This window comes from Rattus rattus, chromosome 7, assembly GCF_011064425.1.
Source record: "Rattus rattus isolate New Zealand chromosome 7, Rrattus_CSIRO_v1, whole genome shotgun sequence".
Lineage (NCBI taxonomy): Eukaryota > Metazoa > Chordata > Mammalia > Rodentia > Muridae > Rattus > Rattus rattus.
The window spans coordinates 47,286,688-47,306,629 of record NC_046160.1 but is presented as its reverse complement, the minus strand read 5'-3'; the positions used below and the strand labels follow the sequence as shown (position 1 = coordinate 47,306,629).

Sequence of the window (19,942 nt, the reverse complement as noted above, 5' to 3'; positions counted from 1 at the left end):
GGAGCGCTTCTACTTTCACTGGTGCTGGGGGTGGGGCACTCTTTATGACACATTAGCAGAAATTTCTGGAAAAGTGGCCCCTGGGGATTCCCTTCCCGACCCCCAGTTTGTCACTAATGCCGGCCTGTCTTTGGAAATTTGAGGTTGGGCCTTTGCCTGTGTCTGTCTCTGTTTCCCGGTGCTACCGCTGACACTTGGCGCAGCGGCCTCCTAGCAGCGGCCAGAGGACCAGAGCGGTGGGTCCGTGCCATCCTCAGAGTGCAGCGACATTGACACTTTCTCAACAAGGTCGGCCTGACTGCCACCCACACTGGGTAGTCTTGGTTGGTGCCCCTCTGGTGCACCCTATGCAGGTGAGACCCTTATTCCCCACGGAGTTCTGTTTGGGTTTCCGCGGCGTTTGTTCCCCCTCGCAGGTTTGTTTGTTTTTCTTCAAATTACAGATGCAGGGAAAACCGCCTGACATCATGAGAGCAGGACAAATGCTCACTTTGAAGGATTCCTGGGCAGGACTTCAAGTGAAATCATATTCCTGAGAAGAACTTGATACTGGTCTAGAGAAAATAACTAGTTCTGACTTTGCCAAACCATGGAATGTGCAAAATGCTCTACTTTTCTGCAAGAGGCCAAGTGTCCCTTAAAATGCTCCCTTAGAGACCAAAGACCCCAGGGGCAGGAAGCATGTGCCAGTCTTGAAAGTGGGAAGAAAGTACACAGGTTGTGAGTTTCTATTTGAGGTTATTTTATTAACGTGTTGCACTTTGAGTAAGGGATCCCCAATGGTGCCTGAATTACCTATGCATTGCAGACACACAGAGACACACACATACAACCCAGAAATGTGTGCATGAGCACACTTAATGCTATAATCGAAGGTTTATCTATCAGAGGAAATTTAAAACAAGACAAAACAACTATATTCAGAAAATAAAAATAAATTCAATTCTTCAATGGAAGACCATTTAACGTGATTCTTCCTCTTAGCCAAAGCATTGCCGTTGGGAGACAATAGACAGGAGTCCAAACACATTACATGATATGATCAGCCTCTCTGTGATAAACAGGTTAATTTATCCAAGCATATTTTAAACAGAGGTGACTATCATCAAAATAATGGGATAAAATAACAGTAACTGGAGAGATGAACAAGCAGGCCATTTCTACTATGAAGAGCCCAGCATTTTGTTGAATTAATGGAGAGTAAAGAAAACAACTCTGCAAGCTTATATTCTTGAAGATTATATTCTAGGAAGCAATCTCCAACACTGAGTTGTCTCACTTAAATAAAACTACTCAAGAGCGTTTTTTTTAAATGTCTATTTTTAAGAAAATGCAGGAGAGAATATTATATTCGTCTCCCCGGTTTTTCTCATGAGAAGAAAAAAAGAAGTGGAGGTAAAGCAGTGAATGTGAGCGTCCAGAGTTGGGATAGCATTTACCTTCTCAGCCACAGTGGGACTTGCATCTGGGTGAACTTCAAGGCATCTGAAATATCAAATAGTCAGACCAGGCTAGTGAGCATGGATGCTTGCCCGAGAGCATCTGGAAAATGGACATGGTGGAATGGCTCTTGCAGGAGAGAACTGTCATCCTGGTGGTCGCCCTCATCCTTTTAGGGTTCCTACAGTTTTATCTTTCACACATACCATCCACAGCCACTGCTGCTGATACAGCACACAGAATCAACCGCCTTTTCTTTTCGCTCTAAGGTTAAATGATTGCCAAAAATTTAAAAATAGAATAGCAAAACAAAACCCAGCAACTCACCGAGCTTTCACTAGTATTTTACTCTAACCAGAGGCTCCTTACTGCAAAATGAAGCATAAAATATTCACAACAATTAGCTTGCAACGGTGCCATGGCAACATTTGGTACTGTTTTGTGAAGAGGGAAAGAAAACCTTCGGGTAATAAAATAATCTCTACTTGAGCTATGTAAATACATCCTATCTGGAGATTCAGCCTTACCTAAGTGATTGTGTGAATTAGGCACCCCAACATTTTCCAGCTTGGGAACACCCCTGTTGTTTGCATGCGAATGTGTTAACGTGGTGAAAAGTTAAGGACCAAGCTGATTTTTAAAAATCTCTAGTTTGGTCGTAAAAAACAAAGACAAAAACTATGCTTTTGTCTCAGAAATATCTCGACAAAATAAAAACCCAGCACCATCTGTCCCTGTTTTATACAGCTTCATGTCTGTGTTTGTGTGTATGTGTGTGTGTGTGTGTGTGTGTGTGTGTGTGTACATGGTGCTAACTGAAAGCTGAATTAAGAACTGTACTTGTTCCTGAAGTTACCAAGGATACCAAAAAAATTGGTTATTTATTTTACCCCACACCTGTACATTCTTCATGTATATTTTAGGAGACTGTTTGCCACAGAGATAACATTAATTTAGGAAATGCTTTTTTTTTTTAAACCAATATAACTCAAGAAGTAAGCAATCACTCTCTGTCTCTTGGTGAATTAAGTTTTCTACACAGATGAAGCATAATACATATATAAATAACGTGTGTATTGTTTTCATTAGCACATTGGCATTTCTCAGAAATGGAAATGAAGGAAAAGACAAAAAATTCCAGAGTGACTAGGAAACAATACTGGTTTCACATTGCTGTTTCTCAGGGCTCTAGTTCAGTCAAGAGGTAGGTGTTAGCAAATCTGCTCAACCTTTGCTGCCCCCAAGAACTAAGGGATGGAGGGGTGGTGAGCCCTGCTGAACGCCAGCCAAGCTGTAATAATATTAGAGCTGTCCTTTAAATAGCTGGCTGTCTCTGTCAGTAGCTGGTTTATTTGAGGTTTTCACTTCTTTGTTTATATTAGTGCCCCAACTCCCTCCTAGATGCCCCTAGAGTTAAACAAACAAGTATTTACCACCAAGTTACTTCTGAGTCTTAAAAATATAGACCAAACTTTAAAGTTCTTAAAATTTTTCAATCATATTTATTTATTGCAGAAAAATAATATACAAAAGATATTTACAAAACAGTCATAAAAATATGAATGCATTTAGACACCGGATCTATTTGCATTTTACCATGGGTCATCAATAAATAAATAGAATGTTGTCTTTTGTATTCTGTGTTTTTCTTTTCCTTCAGAGGAAGTATGCTTTTTAAGGAATTCACTGACTTATGATTTTGCAGGCCAGTTTGATCCCAGCGTTTTTATTTCTAAAGGCGTTGTTAAAATTCCTCTGATTGTTACCATTTTAAAATGGAGAAAGTCCACAAGGATGCCTTTCCTATCAGTGGCTGATTGGCAAGACCTCTTGAGAATGCATGCATGAAAAATAAAAATAAAACATTCTTCGTCAAAAGGGGGGGGGACACACAAACGAGTGTTCAGACTTCTATCAGAATGCAGAAGTGTGAGGGTGATGCCGTTGCCTCTGGGAATCTCTGTCCACGGGCCTGTCTCGCTTTCTCTTTTAAAAGTGTGCCCCACGCCCTGATTCTTGTGAAAATTGGTCTCTGCTCTTCTAATTTCCAAGAAAATCTTTGTCATATAGATTTATTTTTAGTTATCCAGCTCCAGAGTCTCTAGACTGTCCATGTTCTCCTTCTCTGGAAACAATGACATCTGCAAAAACCCAGAGGGGGGAAAGTTGGTTATTGGCTGTTTTCTAGGACCGCTAAGCCCTGTTATCACTACCAGCGAGAATATTCGCTGAACAACCTGGAAGGATTTCAGCCCAAGGGCAAGAGGAAGTGGGTGGGCGGAAAGGAGGGGGTGGAATTTGGAAACATTTGTTTTAAGAAGGGAATTTTAAAGAAAAAAGAAAGGGGGTTGGAGAATGGCGTTCAGGGCACAAGGCCCCTACTCTTGATTTTCTCTGTCTTCTGTCATGCACACTCCCGCGCGCAAGCACACACACACCTCTCCTGGACACAGTCTCCCCGACCCCCGAACCTGTTTCCCCTGTAGGGACTTAATTGCTTGGCAGGGACGCGCGTGGAATGAGGTGGAGATGCCTGGCTAGGTGGAGGGCAGCGAGGAGAGTGGGGGAACACCCAGTGCCGTGGCGAGGTGACCAGGGACCCGCGGCCTGGCCCGATTGATCCCGGGAGCCGGTCCTTACCTAGGTCTCCCGCCAGCCGAGGGGGTGGGGAGCTCCGCCTGCTAGTGGGACGCGGACATGGACCAGGCCCCTCCATCCTCCAGACGGAGAAGGCGTAGCTGAGCCGCTCGTGGGCCACATAGCTGCAGCTTGCCATCTTGGAGTCCAGCTCGTCGCTCTGCAGGACCTGGTACAGGAAGTCGATGTACCTGGCCCGCCAGTTTGAGGGTCTGAATCTTGCTCAGCTTGTCCGAGGGCAGCGTGGGGATGATCTTGCGCAGGGCGGCAAATGCCTCGTTCAGCGACTGCGTGCGCTGGCGCTCCCGCACGTTGGCCATGACCCGCTGTGTCTGCAGCTCCTCGTACGACTGCGGGCTCCCGCCCCCGCTGCTGCTGCCGCCGCCGCCGCCGCCTCCGCCCGCGCCGCCGCCTCCGCCCGCAGATTTCTTGCCGCGCTTGCCCTGGGCCGGGCTGCCCGGCTCGTCGCCGCCTCCGATGCCCCCCCGCCCGTGGCCCCGCCGGGCCCCGCGCTGCCGCCCGCGCTGCGCCGACTGCTGCGTCTCTTGCGAGCCCCGCGCTTGCCGCTCGCCGGCTGCTGCCGGTCCGGCTCCTCCTCGCTGTTGCTCAGGCTGTCGTCGGCCGGCGAGACTGGCGAGCTGGACACGTCCTGCATCATCTCGCGGGCGGCGACCTGCGGCCTCGCGGAGCCGGGACGGGGGAGGGAAGAGCAGAGGAGCGGGGCGCCCTAACCCGCCAGCTTCCCCGCGCTCGGCGCCGGCCCGGGCGGTGCGGCCCGGAGGACGCAGGGAGGCGGGATGGGGGGGGACCTCCGCGGGGAGGGCGCTGGAGGCGGGGAGGGAGGCGGGCGGGGGAGGGGACGGTGTGGAGGGCCCCGAGGTCCAAAAAGAAGGCGCCCGACGGCCGCACGCGCGCCCCGTTCTGGCCTAGCGCAGACCCGGTGCCGGTGCTGGCGAGCCCGCGAGGTGTCTGAGAGTTGGGCGCGGGCTGCGGGCTTGGCGGTTCTTATACCTCCGTGCGGGCGGAAAGTTTGGGGGCAGCAGTGTCATTGGCCTGACGTGGGGAGGAGGGACTTTTCGAAGTTTTATAGGGAAGTTTCCTCTTTCCAGCCCCCCCCCTCTCCCGGCCCGGCCCCCCCTTGCCCGGGGTCTAACAATTCATCCTGAGAACCATTCAAAACGGACCTGGCCCGAGCGGCCAGCCCCTGCGCCCGCCTCTCCCCTCCCTCCCCCCAGCTCTCCCCCTCCGCTTCGGGGAGGACGCGGGGCGATTTCCTTCCGCGGCAGAGCGCGCGCCCAGCGCCCCCGCACCGGAGCACAGCACGGCTAACGGGACTGTCCCGACCGCTGTTGCAGTCCCCCCTTCCCCACAAGTGACTGTAACCGCAGCCGTGGCAAGCGGCTTCGACGCACTGGGTGGTGTCTCATCCCACCCGGGATTCCTCGGAGTCCTCCGAGCCGGTTGGGGGTGGCTCGGGCCCGGGAGAGGCAAGAAAAGTGTCAACAACCGAGTCCATCCAACGGTCAGGTAGAGGAAACCTCTAGTCCCAAGGGATTCCCCGCGGCTGCCTGGCCCTGAGGTGTAGGGCGGTTCTCAAGACGTGGCCACAGCGTGGGGGCTATGGATCTGCGCCCGGGCCAGCCGTCTCACCCCTCCCGGAGAAACGTCTGGGCTCTCCTTTCCTGCTACGGTGACCCAATCTAAAGTTTCCCTGCTCTCAGAAGACTGCGCCTCCAAAGGTGCTGGAACGAGTTCATTCTTTTACTGAGGGAAAAAAGCCTTGTTCTTAGGAAGAGAGCAAAGCTAGGGGAAGGTAGAGCTGCCACGGTTGGAGGCCCTGGTGCGTCCTGCTACCCAGCCCTAGGTGGAAGAGGAGCTTGAGAACATTTCATTCCCTCTACCCCCAAATTGAGCCCTGCATTGTAACCTTGGGTAGTTCATACATTTAAGGTGGGGGAATCACTATTCTTCTTTTCCTAGGAGATCGCGTGAGTAGTTATGTTCCCGGCGCCTCAAATGCACTCAGCCATGTTGGTGATGCAAGCATTTCTACCAAATACCTTGAAAACCCAAGAGCTTCAAAGAGGTTTCTGGAAAACTGGAAGCAGAGAGGTTAACGAGCAAGAAGAGTGGCTATGGAAGCCAGTGTTTGCAGGGCTTTCACATTTTTTATATATTATTATTTATTTTTATTTTTTAAATAGGATGGGGTAAGTTTAGGGAGCCGGTTCAAGGTGATCTCTTAGCTCAGAAAGGCAATTCTGGGTTCGGAGGAAGTAGCCAGAGTTCAGTGGCAGAGTTTGCAGGCGCCAGAGGTGAGTGCCTCGAGCTCCTGCCCTGTTCACAGGCTGAGGTCCTTTGCTCAAGGCCCCCAATCCCCACTCCCCGGGCCAATCCCCCGGGGAACTGCCAGCTCAGCAAGTTCCCCTTTCTGGGTTGGACCAAAGGTCGCGGCCACCGACTTCCTGAGAAGCTGGAGGCCGGAGCCCCCGCGACGCAGGGCAGGCCACGTGGCTGCGTCCTGCTGAAGCTCTCAGCTGGGTCCCGGAAACGCTGGGGTGTGGAATGCCAGAGGCTAGTCCGAGGGCTCAGCCTTTGTGGGGAAAGCTCTCTTCCGAGACCAGTAAACCCGACTGTGCTTTCATCGGCGTGCAGACCCCCCTGGGGTTGCCCTGCACCATTTTTACTGATATCCAGAGACAATGACCACAGTGTGCCAACTGGCTTGCTTCGCCCGCCGCTGCCATATTTTAAAATGACAGCCTGGCTGAAAACCAGATTCTACTTGACCTCCACTTAATTTTAATAGCTCGTAGCCAATTCTTCTCAAAATAAAGCCACTCCCACACTCTTGTATTTGCATTTTTCACCGACAAGAATTTATCTCTTGGAAACAAAACGTGGCAGAATTTCTTCTGCATCTTCTTACCAAGCGTTCTCTTTTCTAAACATGAATTGCAGAGTATCCCGCAATTGTGTTTTAGAGTGACTGCGGAAATCTCGATTCTCCCCTTATTAATCTCAAAAAATTGTTTTTTCTAGCTGAGTGTTAAAAATAATTCAAAGACAACGAATGATAGGAACCTTTTCTTCATTGGGAGACAAGGCTAGGGAGGGAATCAGGAGGTGTACTCCAGAGAGGGAGACGGTTGAGGTGGAAGAGTTGTAGCAGGTGAGGAGAAATAGTTCACCTTTCTCCCCAGGCGCGGCCATGAGCAAGTGCACCTTTCTGAAGACTTCCCACCTGTAGACCAGCTCTACCACTGCGCTGGCAGACGCAGGAGGCCTCTGTCCTTATCTGGGTGTTGAAATCCCCCCTTCCCCCCAGTGGGCTGAGGCAAAGCTCCTGAAACCGGAATACTCTTCTTATGAAGAAAGTTTAAAATGAATGGCTCAGGCCATCTCTGACTTTGAATCTTTCAAACGGGTTCACAAGGACCCCGTTTGTATTTTAGCTCTCAGTAGAAATTCCTCCTGAACTCATTCTGAGGCATGGAAGATGAACGTACTTGTTAAGTGGGGCTAGAATTTACATTTGAGCAAAAAGTAATATCTTGCCCGGCGAATCAACCCTCAGCAACACCGAGTGTTTGATAATCAATGCTGTGCAAACCCTGACAAGCTGAGGTGGGCTGTCCACTCTGCTAGATTCAACATCTTCTTAATGTCTTTCTTAATGATTTTCTTTCCTGGTAAGGGTGGATGATGAACCTCTTGTGTGTCCAAAAGTCTGATACAACTCTGGATTTCTATGTGATAGTATGTGATTCCCACAGTGCTTCAACCTAACATCTTGAGAATTCCTTTATTTTCAAGTCCCGATTTTGGTCTTCTAAAGTAAAATAGTTTTATGACTTTCCCTTTAAGACTTCTGTCAATCTGGTGTCAGCTGGGGCCTGCTTTCTATGGAAATGTTAGGTCAGTTAGGATCTAGCTCACTTTATTTAAAAAGAAAAAGCTCCTCTTAAATGTTCACCGAAAACAACAAATGCCTTTTGCACTTGCAGAGTTCACAAGGAACTTTGCTTCAGGCTGCAAACTTGGCCACACTTGCAGGTCTTCCTGAGCAGTGGGGAGAAAGGGAAGGAGGGAGGGAGAGAGACTATGACTATCTCCTGCTGAGCACACAGAGCACCTCGAATTATCCTTACACTATCAGTGTGCACTGGTATTGTCAGCAAGCTGGTAGATTTTTGGAGTTGGATTTGTACAAAAGCTGAACGAATCCTTCACACTGATTCTCCTGTCTTCTTTCCTCTGACTTTAGATGAAACGTCAGCCCCGTTTATGTTTAGCTTGGAGTTCTGTCTGTGAACTCTTGTCTTTGAATTGCTTAGGTGAAGCACAGGAGGGGGCTCGTATTGGAGGGCTCCAGTTGGCTAGGTCTTGGAGGAGGTTGTACGACTTGGATTTCGTGCACTTGTGGACATTCCACAGGAACTTCCCAGTTTGATCACTTCAAAGAGATATTTTCTGCTAAAGTGAATTTATGAAGTCTGCATCAGCACCAATGATACCCATCACACCTGGTTTGCAGAGAGCCTTAGGGATGTTTGAGCATCTTGGCCCTGCTGGTGATATTCTAATTCACGAATCTAACAGATTCTACTTTTCCCTTCCTGAATTTCTATAATAATACAGAGCTGATTGGAAACTTTAAATCAAGAAGGAGAAAAGCTGAAAAACAAAAGAAACCAAGGACCCCTCGGATGAGCAGATAAAATGAAAATCAATGCTAATCATTAGAATATCTGACATTCTGCCTGGGAAGTGCATGGATTAAGACTTGTAGTCCCTGGAGGAAGAGCAAAACCCAGGCAAAGGGATACATAGTGTTAGATTTTTCTCCTGATTTTATTCTGTTGTTTTCATGCACACCGTAAGTGCAATGTGGAGAGTTGGTATAGCAACCCACAGCTGGTTCACATGATGCTCCCCAGTTATTTTGGGGTTGTTCTGATAACTGAAGAAACAATCCTATGAAATACAGAACTCTTCGGAACATCTTACCATAACCACAAATACTGCTGTGTTCTACTTAAATTCCTCCTTTCCAGCTCTCTGACGCTCAGCAATTTAAATAGAAATCGGACAGGTCGTACTGCTTTTTCATTTTTTGGTTGCACATAACTTTCACCTTTCTTTTCTCTGGAGGTGTTCGCTCCATCACCCCCAATCTCACACCCCACCACCGCCACCAAGATGGTTGTTCCTGAAGCCTTAAGTCCTACTGTTACTGCTCGATTTGGTTCTTCCTGAAGAAAACATGTTGTTTTTGCCAGTGACCACAAGAGGACACAATTTCCTAGGAACTTTGCCTAAAAGGAAGCTCAGAGAAAGTAACACAAAATTTAAAAAAAAAGAAAGAAAGAAAGGAAAGAAAGAAAGGAAGAAAGAAAGAAAGAAAGAAAGAAAGAGAAAAAGCAAGTAATCCATTAGTGTCATTTTAGAGATGTTGACTCTTTGTCAGTTTTATTAATTTTCAAGGCATAAACATAAGTTAAACTTCAACCATTAGGTGCTTTATTTATTTTCCCCTTATTGTGAAACTTGGAGAAAATTTAACAGTTATGGCAAATGTGAAACCTTTAATGTTATAGTTAAGGGAAAAATGTTTATTTCAACAGATTGTGAAGAGATCTGAAAGACCTTTTAGAAGCATGTTTAGTAACAAAAGTTTTAAGAATCACACGAGCATTTCAGAATTCTTAGTGTGTGGGTGTATGTCTAAAATCCCAACATGTTCAAGAATGAGACAGTAGGATTGCTTAGAATTCAAGACTAGTGTGAGCTATGAGGTTTATGCTAGGCCAGCCACTAAACTACAGTGAAATACTGTTAGCAAACTTTTCCCTTGACTGAATTTGCAATATTTTTTACATAGAATGTCACATTAAAACTGTCTTTATAAACTGTCAAATGTGTTTGAATCCATTTGATAAGTAAGTAAAATTGTTTTTCAGCAGTTGTAGGATGATTTAGGGTCTCACTCTCTATTATTATTACATCAAAATTATTATGCACAATCTTTGATTAATTTTACTCATCCCCTATGTCCTTCATTCACTGAAAAGAATCGGAGAGCAAGTCCCTATAATTCTTACAGGAAGAAGTAGAGACGAGGAACCTAAGTTTGAGGATACCTTGGGAAAAAAGTGAGAACCCCAGCTTAAATAGGTTTTATAGCAGTTGATTCCTTTGTAAGTCGAAATGAATGCTTCTTGATTGTTTTTCTGAAAGAATTGCATCCTGTCGTTGTTCTGTTACCATGAGAGCAGGGTTTGGGGAGTCCTGAGTCACTCACTGGTAAACTCTTACGTTGTGCTGTGTTTTTCTATAGATTCGTCCCTCATAATATCCCCTGATACTCTGCTCTAGGTCTGGGACAATGGACCAAAGATTTATTTTAAAAAAAGAAAGAAAGAATAAAAAAAGAAGAGAAAAGCAAATAAGAAAAACGAGGAAGAAATGGGGACGTAGAGAATCTGGAAAGGAGGAAGGGAAGCGAGGGAAAATGGAGAAGAAAGATGAAGAGAAGCAGTCGGAAGTTTTATGTGTATAAGTACCCATAAGAGTACAAAACTACAAAAGGCCTGAAAACAAGGAGTAAACTGATACACTGACATTACAGAAGACCAGCACTGTGCAGGTCGATTTATGTTTGTGCTAAGGCATTATTTCAGGTATGTCCCCGTCCTTCGGTAGAACCAGTTGCTTAGATAGAAATCCCCAATCATTGTTGTCCATGGCATAAGGAAGTAAAGATAGGTTCAAAGGCTACAAAACATTGAATTATTTATAATGTTCATGTACTGGGTGTAAATTCTCTTATATCAGAGTGAGCATGGTAATATGCTGTCATTACTGGACCTCAGGGCACATTTTACTGACATCATTACTTCATTGAAAATGCTACTAATCATGACACAATTTCAGAACACTTATAGCAGTGGCTTAGACTTTTGGATCCTTTGTGATTTTCCATTGGCTCTAACTATGGAGGGAAAGCTGGCTGCTTCCTCAGTAGTCAGAAGAACTCGGTAACTCTGCCTTCCCACACTGCGCTCCAACAGGTGAAGCTTGTTCCCATTCAGTCTGTTGGAGAACTCGAGACATTGTCAGGCTTCCATTCTTCTAAAAGGTGCATTCTGGAGACTTGGATCCTGGTTTCTACTGGCACCAGTTAACTGCAGTATGGGTGCTGGTTTCTTCTGTAACCATCAGTAGCTCTGATTGTGTTAGGCACAAGAGTATCTAGCTACCTAATTAGAGCTAACATATCTAACATAATTTAATTCGTTATCATAATTTAACTAACAAGAGTTAATCCTTAACGTCAAGGAAGTCACAAAACAATAGAAAATAAGATGTGATTTATGCAAATGAGGAAGTAAAAGAACAAGTTCTGATACGTATTTGCCCAGAGTGCAGATTAAAGAAAGCGGGGCCTGGACTGAGGTGATAAGGATGATTTGTAGATTTGTACATTTGGAAAATTCCTTAATGCACTGGCAGACCTCCCTAAGAAGGCCAGAAAGGAAAAGCTCAGCGATCAAACTGAAATACAAGTGCCATGAGGCGTGGCTTATTGAGTCAGTCTGCAACATAACAGCATAAAGGGGAGCTTCAGCTTGGCTACTGGGTATTCTGGGGTAGGCTGGGGCAGGAAGGACTACATGACCATGTGTGTGGCTTTTTCCTTTTCTTTTCTTTATCAGCCTTTCCTATTGACCGTGTGCTTGAGGGGTCCAAGGTGGTAAGCAGTGATGAAGTCTGACTACAGCCAATGTGCAGTTGCTCTGAGAGACAAGGCAGCCTACTTACCTACAGCCAGGGCTTGGCACGTCCTGACAAGGCTGTGGATCCTATCTTCCTATCTTAGTCAGGAGTCGAGTAAGACAGAATGGATGCCACTACTAGAGAGCCTATTTGTGACCCTGCCCTTGTACGATATCATCATAAATACAGCCTTGCTATGACCTTTTGGCTATTGGATGTTCCTTGGTCTTCCTCTCCCTTCCGGTTTGGTGTATTCACAGCTCCCACTGCTTAGGATTCTCTCCAAGCTACTTGTTTCTGTATTGAACGGAGGGTGGGTGGTAAGATTCTCTATCAGAAATGTACGTACACAAGGAGTGTATTAATCAAACATTACGTTCAGTCACACACACTTCAGCCCAGCAGAAATGGACGTGCATACATATGGTAGCAAATAAATGTTGCAGTCTCCCTGAAAGGCATTCAGCCACACGTCAGTCCTGAGGGATGAGTAGATACAAAGCAGGACCTTAAGATCCATAGTTGTCCATGGGTAGTTTGATAGGGCATGAACTCAGTTTGGGAGTAGTGAGATACCTAATTCAACACAGCCATTCCTTCAGATGTAAAAGGAGACGATCGGATGACTTGAGAAATGCAGAAAACATTTCGCTTGGGAGATTTCACAAATACTTGTGTGCATATTAAATTTTGGAATGATTTTTTTTCCTAACTCTCTGCCTGTTTCTAGCACTATGACTTGTCCACATCTGGAACCTGAGAACATTTTCCCTACCTGATAATAATGAACTTCCTTCTAGTTGTGGTCACTGCTTGTGGCCATTTGGGTTTAAAGTTTTGTGCTAAACATGACTAAACTAGGCAACGAGGTAGTTTGAATGGGGGCAGGAGTTTCCTCCCATGGCAGTGTTTTATTCTATCACTGGTAACTTATTAATACGGTACTGGTATTTTCCACTCTGGCACTCTCATTTAAATGAGAAGAATGCTGTTCATCTGTCCTGGGTATTGAACTGAGGGCCTGTGTGTTCTCTGCAAACAATGTACTGTTTCCCCTCGTCTCCAACCCACATGAGTCAATTAAATTAGATGACACGACACGTTACTCAGGAGAGGAGAGGCTCTGGGCTGCTGAAGAGTGCTGGAAAGGTCTAAAATGCTAGCGGTGTCACACTAAAAGTCAAGAAAGGAGTGGCAGTAGCACTGGACTTTGGGGTTTCTGCTGTTCCTCCAAGTGACCAGGTACCGTGGGTCAGACCAGGTCTTGCCTCACTTTTTGCTTAGCAGGACTGAAGTTGAAATTGTTCAGTTCTGATATGGAATTCATTCTAGATGGAGTGCAGTAAGATAATGAGCAGTCAAGAACTCAGTGCTATCATCTTGGTGTTTTGAATTTGTGTTTATTGGAGGATATTAGAGCTTTCAGATATCCTATCAAATAGAACACATGCTTTGATTTCACTATCAGATATGACCTAAAAGCAAAGCACCAGTCAGTGCTTCCTTCGTTTGACTATAATGAGGAAGTATAAGTGTAATTATGCTCAGGGGTAGTCTTCCCTCTGGGGACGAGGAATTGTATACAATGTAGAGTGGGAAAACAAGATGCCCACGGTGATGGGAAGCAACCTCCATGGTAATTTTTCTGCCACTTATAGAAGCATTTTCTTCCTAATTTTATGACATTAACTTCAAAAGCACTCCTGATCTGAGTTCTGAAGTGACTCACTAAATAATCTGGCCATTTGCTCACTTATTTTATTTTGTCATGAGTGACTGAAACAGTACTACTGTATTTTGTGTCTAGAAAGATAACACGCAGGGCAAATGTTAAGGAGGAGAAAGAGAGCTACGGTAAAGTGTGAACCATCTGTCAGTCTGCCGTTTTATGTTCTTTGCAGAGAAGAAGTTATTGACTGCGTGTGAGCTGGAAAAGGAAGAGGGTCTTTCAGCGGTGTGGTTCAAACAGAACAAGGCAAACCTAGACTGTCTACGACAAAAAGTAAGAGTGAAGTGACCACTTTAGACACTTTGGCCATCAAAACAAGAGAGCAGTTAAGCACTGAAAGACCAATTCTCTCTTTTGATTTCTCAGGATAGGGATCACCTTAGGAGAGTCTGTTCTGGACATAACATGAAAATGTCACTCCATCCAACGTTTCAGACCCCTCCCCCCAAGACATGTGGTAGACCACAGTAGTGTCTTGAAACACGAGTCATACTGACGCTTCTGTGATGTGTGTGAGCTTGTCCTCTTGAGAACAGAGATCCAGGCTAGGAGACCATGGTTACCAGCGTGATGAGAAATGATCTCTACTTGCGCTTGAGTGGCAGCAGTGATGGGGGTTTTTCAGATCTGGTTAGGCTCATTGTATATTTTGAAGTCAGAGCCAACACTAAAGGGAGAAGAATCAAAGGCAGCAACTCAGGCATCTTGTTCTGAGCAGTAGAAATCGGGGAGCTGGCAACCACCGAGATGGAGAAGGCTGTGGGTGGAACACATTTCAGGGAGACAGTTCAATTTCAGACATGTTAAATTTGAGTTGTCAGCTAGAAATCCAAGTGGAATTGGGCAGGCAGTTGGATATGTGAGTCCGAGGTTTGCGAGAGAGGCCTGGACTGGAGAGAAAATTTGGAATTCATTAGCATAGAAATAGCATTTTAAGCTATGCAACCGGGAGAGTACTATGGTGCACGAGAAGAAAAGATGGTGGTTGAAAATAAAGAAGTGGATTACTACTGTAGGAAAAAATAAAGCAGAGAGGAGCCATGGGAATTAGTGAAAAGATTACAGTCTTAAGCAGGATAATAGACTAGAAAATAGACAATTCATTCTCCTAAGAACAAACAGGAACAAATTGAGAAGATATAATAATAAGGTCTATGATAGAGAAAGGTATTTAAAGCTGGAGAGCTATGACAGAGTTCATGAACTAGGACACTATACTGTACCCTGGGTCAAGAAAATGAAAGCTGGATCTACAGATCTATAGGTTCTCAGAGTCCCATGAAGGATTAATTATTCTAAAGGCATCAAATAAGGGAAAGTACCTATAAAAATGGAAATCTGGCAACTCACCTGTTCTCAAAGCAGAGGCTAAATGGATACGGTATCCCAGCCAAGACTATACAACATTGAATCAATAACAAATGTGAAAGGGACAAGGTCTAACCAGTGGTTAAAGATGATATTAAATACAGAGGCAAGCGAGGCATCTTTGGAAAGAAGATCGTATGAAATATTTAGTTACAATTACGTACATAACTCCTGAGGGTTGAGGAAGATAGACACATAAAAGAAAATGACCAGGAAGAAATGTACTTAGAGGTAACTGAGAAAGGAATCCTGTGTATACTTAGCTGAGCTCCCAGCCAAATATGCGTGTACCGTCTTATGTGTTTTGTGTCACTAAGTCAGATGTTAACCCTAAGAAGTCCAATAGAAAATATGGGCAGATATGTAATGATTTTTAAATTCTTAATCATTGTTAGGGTTTATTTACATGAGTACTTAAAATATCCTAAGATGTCAATGAGAAAATCCTCGGACTGATAAGGAATTTTAGCAACCAAGATAACAAACATCAATAACTTTTCTATATACCAACAAGAGGCATGCCTAGTTTAAAAAACAAAACACAGGTAGGTCGTGCATAGTGGTACATGACTTTCCCCAGTGCTTTCGAGATAAACGTAGGCATATCATTGAGTTTGTGGCCAGTTTGGTCAACATAGCATGTTGTTTGCCAGCCAGAACTACACAGTGAGACCCTTTACCAAGAAACCAAAACCAAAAGTTAAAAAAATTAAAAGGAATGACTTTTTGGGGGTAGGGAAAGAGTTTAAAAGTTAGAAGTATCCTCTGCTTCTGCAAAAGATCCGGGTTTGATTTCCAGAGCCTACACATTTGCTCACAACTGCTTATAACATGAGTTTTGTGAGATTTGATATGCTCTGTCGACCTTTTAGGGCCCCTGCCCGCATGAGATACACACACATACATATAAGCAGGCACATACATGTACACATAAAATAAACAAATATTTGGGTTCAGAGAGGTGGCTCAGCAGTTAGGAACACTTGTTACTTTTGCAGAGAACACGGATTGGATTCCCGTCACCCAAGTGGCATCTCACATCCATCTGTAACTACAGTATCAGGGCGTCTGATGGCCTCGTCTGAACTTCATGAGCACCAGGCATACATGTGGTGCTTAGACATATATGTAAGCAAAACAATGATACACTTAAAACAAAAATAATGATTTTGAAAACGAAATAATAAAACAGGAAAACGATCCCATTCACAATACTGTCAAAACAGAAAGACAGACAAACCTGACCAAGATGAAAGACCTACAACACAAACGTTGACATAGCCAGAATCAGGCTGAAGAAAGTGAACCCCAAGAAGTCTTCCCACTCACAGATTGCCAGAATTAATATTACGGAAGCGCTTGTACTGCCCAAAGATGCTTTGCTCTTCAGCATATGTCTATCAAGTTTTCAATGGCACAGATGACAGAAATAGAAAAACAACCACACAGAAACATAGCAGGCACTGAACAGCTAAACTGATGCTGACCACAAAGATCAAAGCTTCAAGCACCTTGTACCAGAGATGGAGTGGACTGTAGAGATATAGTAACAAAATCAGCTTGCTTTGGAGCACAACAACAGATGATTTTACTATGGGGCTAGAACCCTAAAACAAAGTCCTGTAGCTCCTGTCACCCGATTTTCAACAGAGATTAAGAGCTACAGAGGAAAAAAGACAATAGATCTTTAGTAGGTGTGGCAGTGTCTTAGTTTGGGTTTTATTATTGTGAAGAGACACCATGATCATTGCCACACTTACAAATAAAAACATTTCATTGGGGCTGGCTTGCAGTTCAGAGGTTCAGTCCATTATCATCTTGGTCGGAAGCCTGGCGGCGTGCAGAGCGACATGGTGCTGGAGGAGCTGAGAGCTCCTCATCTTGATTCATAGGCGCAGAAGGGTCTGTGTCACACTGGGTGCAGCTTGAGCATAGAAGACCTCCCACTCCCACAGTGACACACTTTCTCCAACAAGTCCACACCTACTTCAACAGGCCACGCCTCCTGATAGTGCCACTCTTTATGGCCAAGCAGTCAAACACGTAGAATATATAGAATATATAGAGCCCATTCCTATTCAAACCACCATAGGCAGGTAAGACCGGAAATCCACATACAGAAGAATGAAACTGGATCCCTGTCCCTCACATCATATGGAAATGAGTTCTGAATGACTCAAAGACTTTCCTGTAAGTTCCGAAACTTACCAAAGACTGGAGGGAAGCAGAAAGAAATACTTGAAGATCTAGACATATGCAAGGACTTTTCTGAACTGGACTCCAGTTGGTAAGGAAATGATAGCCAGAATTAGCAAGTGAGATGGCATAAAAATTCTCAAGCTTCTGCACTCAGAGCAAAGCAACCAAGCTGAGTAAAGACAGATAGTAGAGAATAGTAGAGAGCCATACATGGACAGGGACTAATATTCAGATTGTGTGCAATCTAAACAACTCATCACCCAAATGATAAATAAATAAATAAATGTAAATTATTTATTTACAGTCTGTAAATGGGAAAACAAGCTGAATATAAAAATTCAAAAAAAAAACCATAAAAGAAAACAATGGGGAAAAGGGGTCCTTTGTACCTCCTCAATCACATTGTAAATTAGAACCATCGTGGAAGATGGAGTTAGTCAGGAAAGCAAAAATCCAAACCATGTTGCAATTCTTTGATACTCAGATCCTATCAGGAGGAAAACAAAAGCAAAACAAAAACGTACTAGTCAAGAGATAAGGCAGATCCTGTGTCTCTCTGATTGTCTAAGAGAGTTGCATGGTATGGGCCCGAGAAATGACTGGGCAAACCATGGCATATACATGCGGGAGGGTTTCATTGAAGAAATAAGGACAGACAAGGACACAGATACTCTGTCATGCTTCATATCTCACACAGCTCACCACATATTTGATGGGATTTCACCTTCAAAATTATACTCGAAGGGCTAGCGAGGCCATCAGGGAAAATTGCCTTTTACCCTTCTTCCATGAAAATGTAAAAACGGTGCCACTGTGGGAATCGGGGTGGAGGAAGCTCCACCCCCATGGTGTGATTCAGCTACATCATCTCTGGGTTACCCCAAAAGCAGCAGAGCCACCGTGCCTCAAATCGCCCCCGCATATCCATGTTTATTCATTCCCCATCATTGTAGTGAGGCTTGGAATTAACTTGGGTGTTAGCGGTAAATAAAGAAAGCGCTGCAGACACACAATGGAGTATTTCACACATTCAAAATCACACATGAGTAATCAAATCACATTATCAGAGAACATTGATAGAGCTGGAAATAACTGGGTAAAGTGAAATAAGCCAGACTCACAAGGACAGAGATATTCTGTTTTTTCTCACAGGCAGAATCTAGATTTTATTTTTTTAATTTATTTTTATTTCATGTACATTGTGTTTTGCCTCTGTGTATGTCTCAGTGAGGGCTTTGGATCCCCTGGAACTGGAGTTACAGACAGTGTTGAGCTGCTGTGTTGGTGCTGGGAATTTAACCCGGATCCTCTGGGAGAGCAGCCAGTGCTCTTAACTGCCGAACCCTCTCTCTAGCCCTTAGACTTCTGTTTTTTAAAGACATGACATTAGAAGAGAGACTATGGGAAAAGGAAGGGGATCAGTGAGAGAGGGGGAATGGGAACAAGAGAGAAAAGTAGGGTGAAAAGGAATCAAACACACTGCTTTGTATGTGGAAATATGGTAGCGAGAGCTGTTGTTTCCCCAGTATACACTAATGCATTGTTCTGGAAACAAAAGGGAAAAAAGAACCATGGCATGTGTAGTCAAGCATGGGTGCACACTTACACACACTCACATGTACATGCACAAGTCCAGAAGAAGCCCAACCATAACTGGCTTGTGAATTGAAATGTTTTCCCCCCTTAGGTTCATGAGGAAAGAAACTCTAAATATCTGAGGGATAGTATAATCTGACAAAATCTGCATTAAATTATCTTACAGAGCTTTTAATACTCGTTTGTATATGTTTATGGTATGATAATAAAAATGATTTACTGAGAATAATTTTATCAAAGGCATTTTTTGGCTGGTGGTATGATTAAGTGCTTTTGTAGTCTTTCAACATCTAAGCAATGTATATTCTTCTGGTGATCTTCAGCAAACAGGTTTTTACGCTGAGAAAATGCAAAGTTATTGGGAAGTGAATTGGGATTTTTATAATCTGAAACTTGATAATAAAGTGTGATCAGTTAGGGTGTAAATGAAGTGCTAATCTCTCAAGAGAACCGCTAAGCCCTCAAAGATCTTAAATGGAATATACATACTTAGTTGGAACGCTTTGCTCTCCCAATTAGAGGCAAGGGATAACAATAAACCATTGTCTATCGGCGACAGTTCAGCAGTAATAATCTAAATCTGTTGTCCAGGAAAGAACAGTCACCATATATGTGAGTTAGGTATGCTAAATTTCTCACGGTTGTATCATTAGACCGTTTTCATCCTCTGAAGGATCCGAGTAGTACTTCATGAGGTAATAAACCTGGGGTTCAGGAGTGATCTGAGGTGTGCTGGAAACCGCACTGAGCAAAGGCACCGTATGTTACACCTGCTTCAGCATTCTAACTGCAACATGACCTTTCCTCGCTGAATTCTTATGTTGTCCACCTTTGCTATTTGTTACAGGAAGGAGAGGTGACTAGCGTCAGATACCGTGTCCGCAGATTATAGTTCTCAAAGGATGAGCTGGTAGTGGCAGATACCTAGCAGTCTTAGCTACTAGAGTGGACAGTGGGGCCCTTTGCTTACTGCTAGGATGTAGACTCGTGGTCTGCATGTTGTAACAGTTACAGGGGCCAGTATATGCAATCCGTCATTGTTAGCCCCTCTGGCTGTCTCCGTTGATAAGCATTTAAAGTAATGCAGAACTTATACGTTAATTATATTTCTTCTATCTCCTCGTAACTCAAACGGCTAACTAGTTATCCAGCATCTCCTAATCAGCATCTGGTTAAAGGTACGGCTCTGACTCT

At 44.4% G+C, this 19,942-nt stretch overlaps 1 protein-coding gene across 1 annotated transcript; it reads right to left on the bottom strand.

The window, feature by feature from the left end:
- Window positions 1-4,121: 4,121 nt before the first annotated feature.
- On the bottom strand, window positions 4,122-4,792 carry Twist1 (twist family bHLH transcription factor 1). The gene is given in 4 exon segments (XM_032908652.1): window positions 4,122-4,147; window positions 4,150-4,273; window positions 4,275-4,562; window positions 4,565-4,792. Coding segments are annotated over 4 exon segments (609 nt in total). The 5' UTR covers window positions 4,736-4,792.
- Window positions 4,793-19,942: the final 15,150 nt, after the last annotated feature.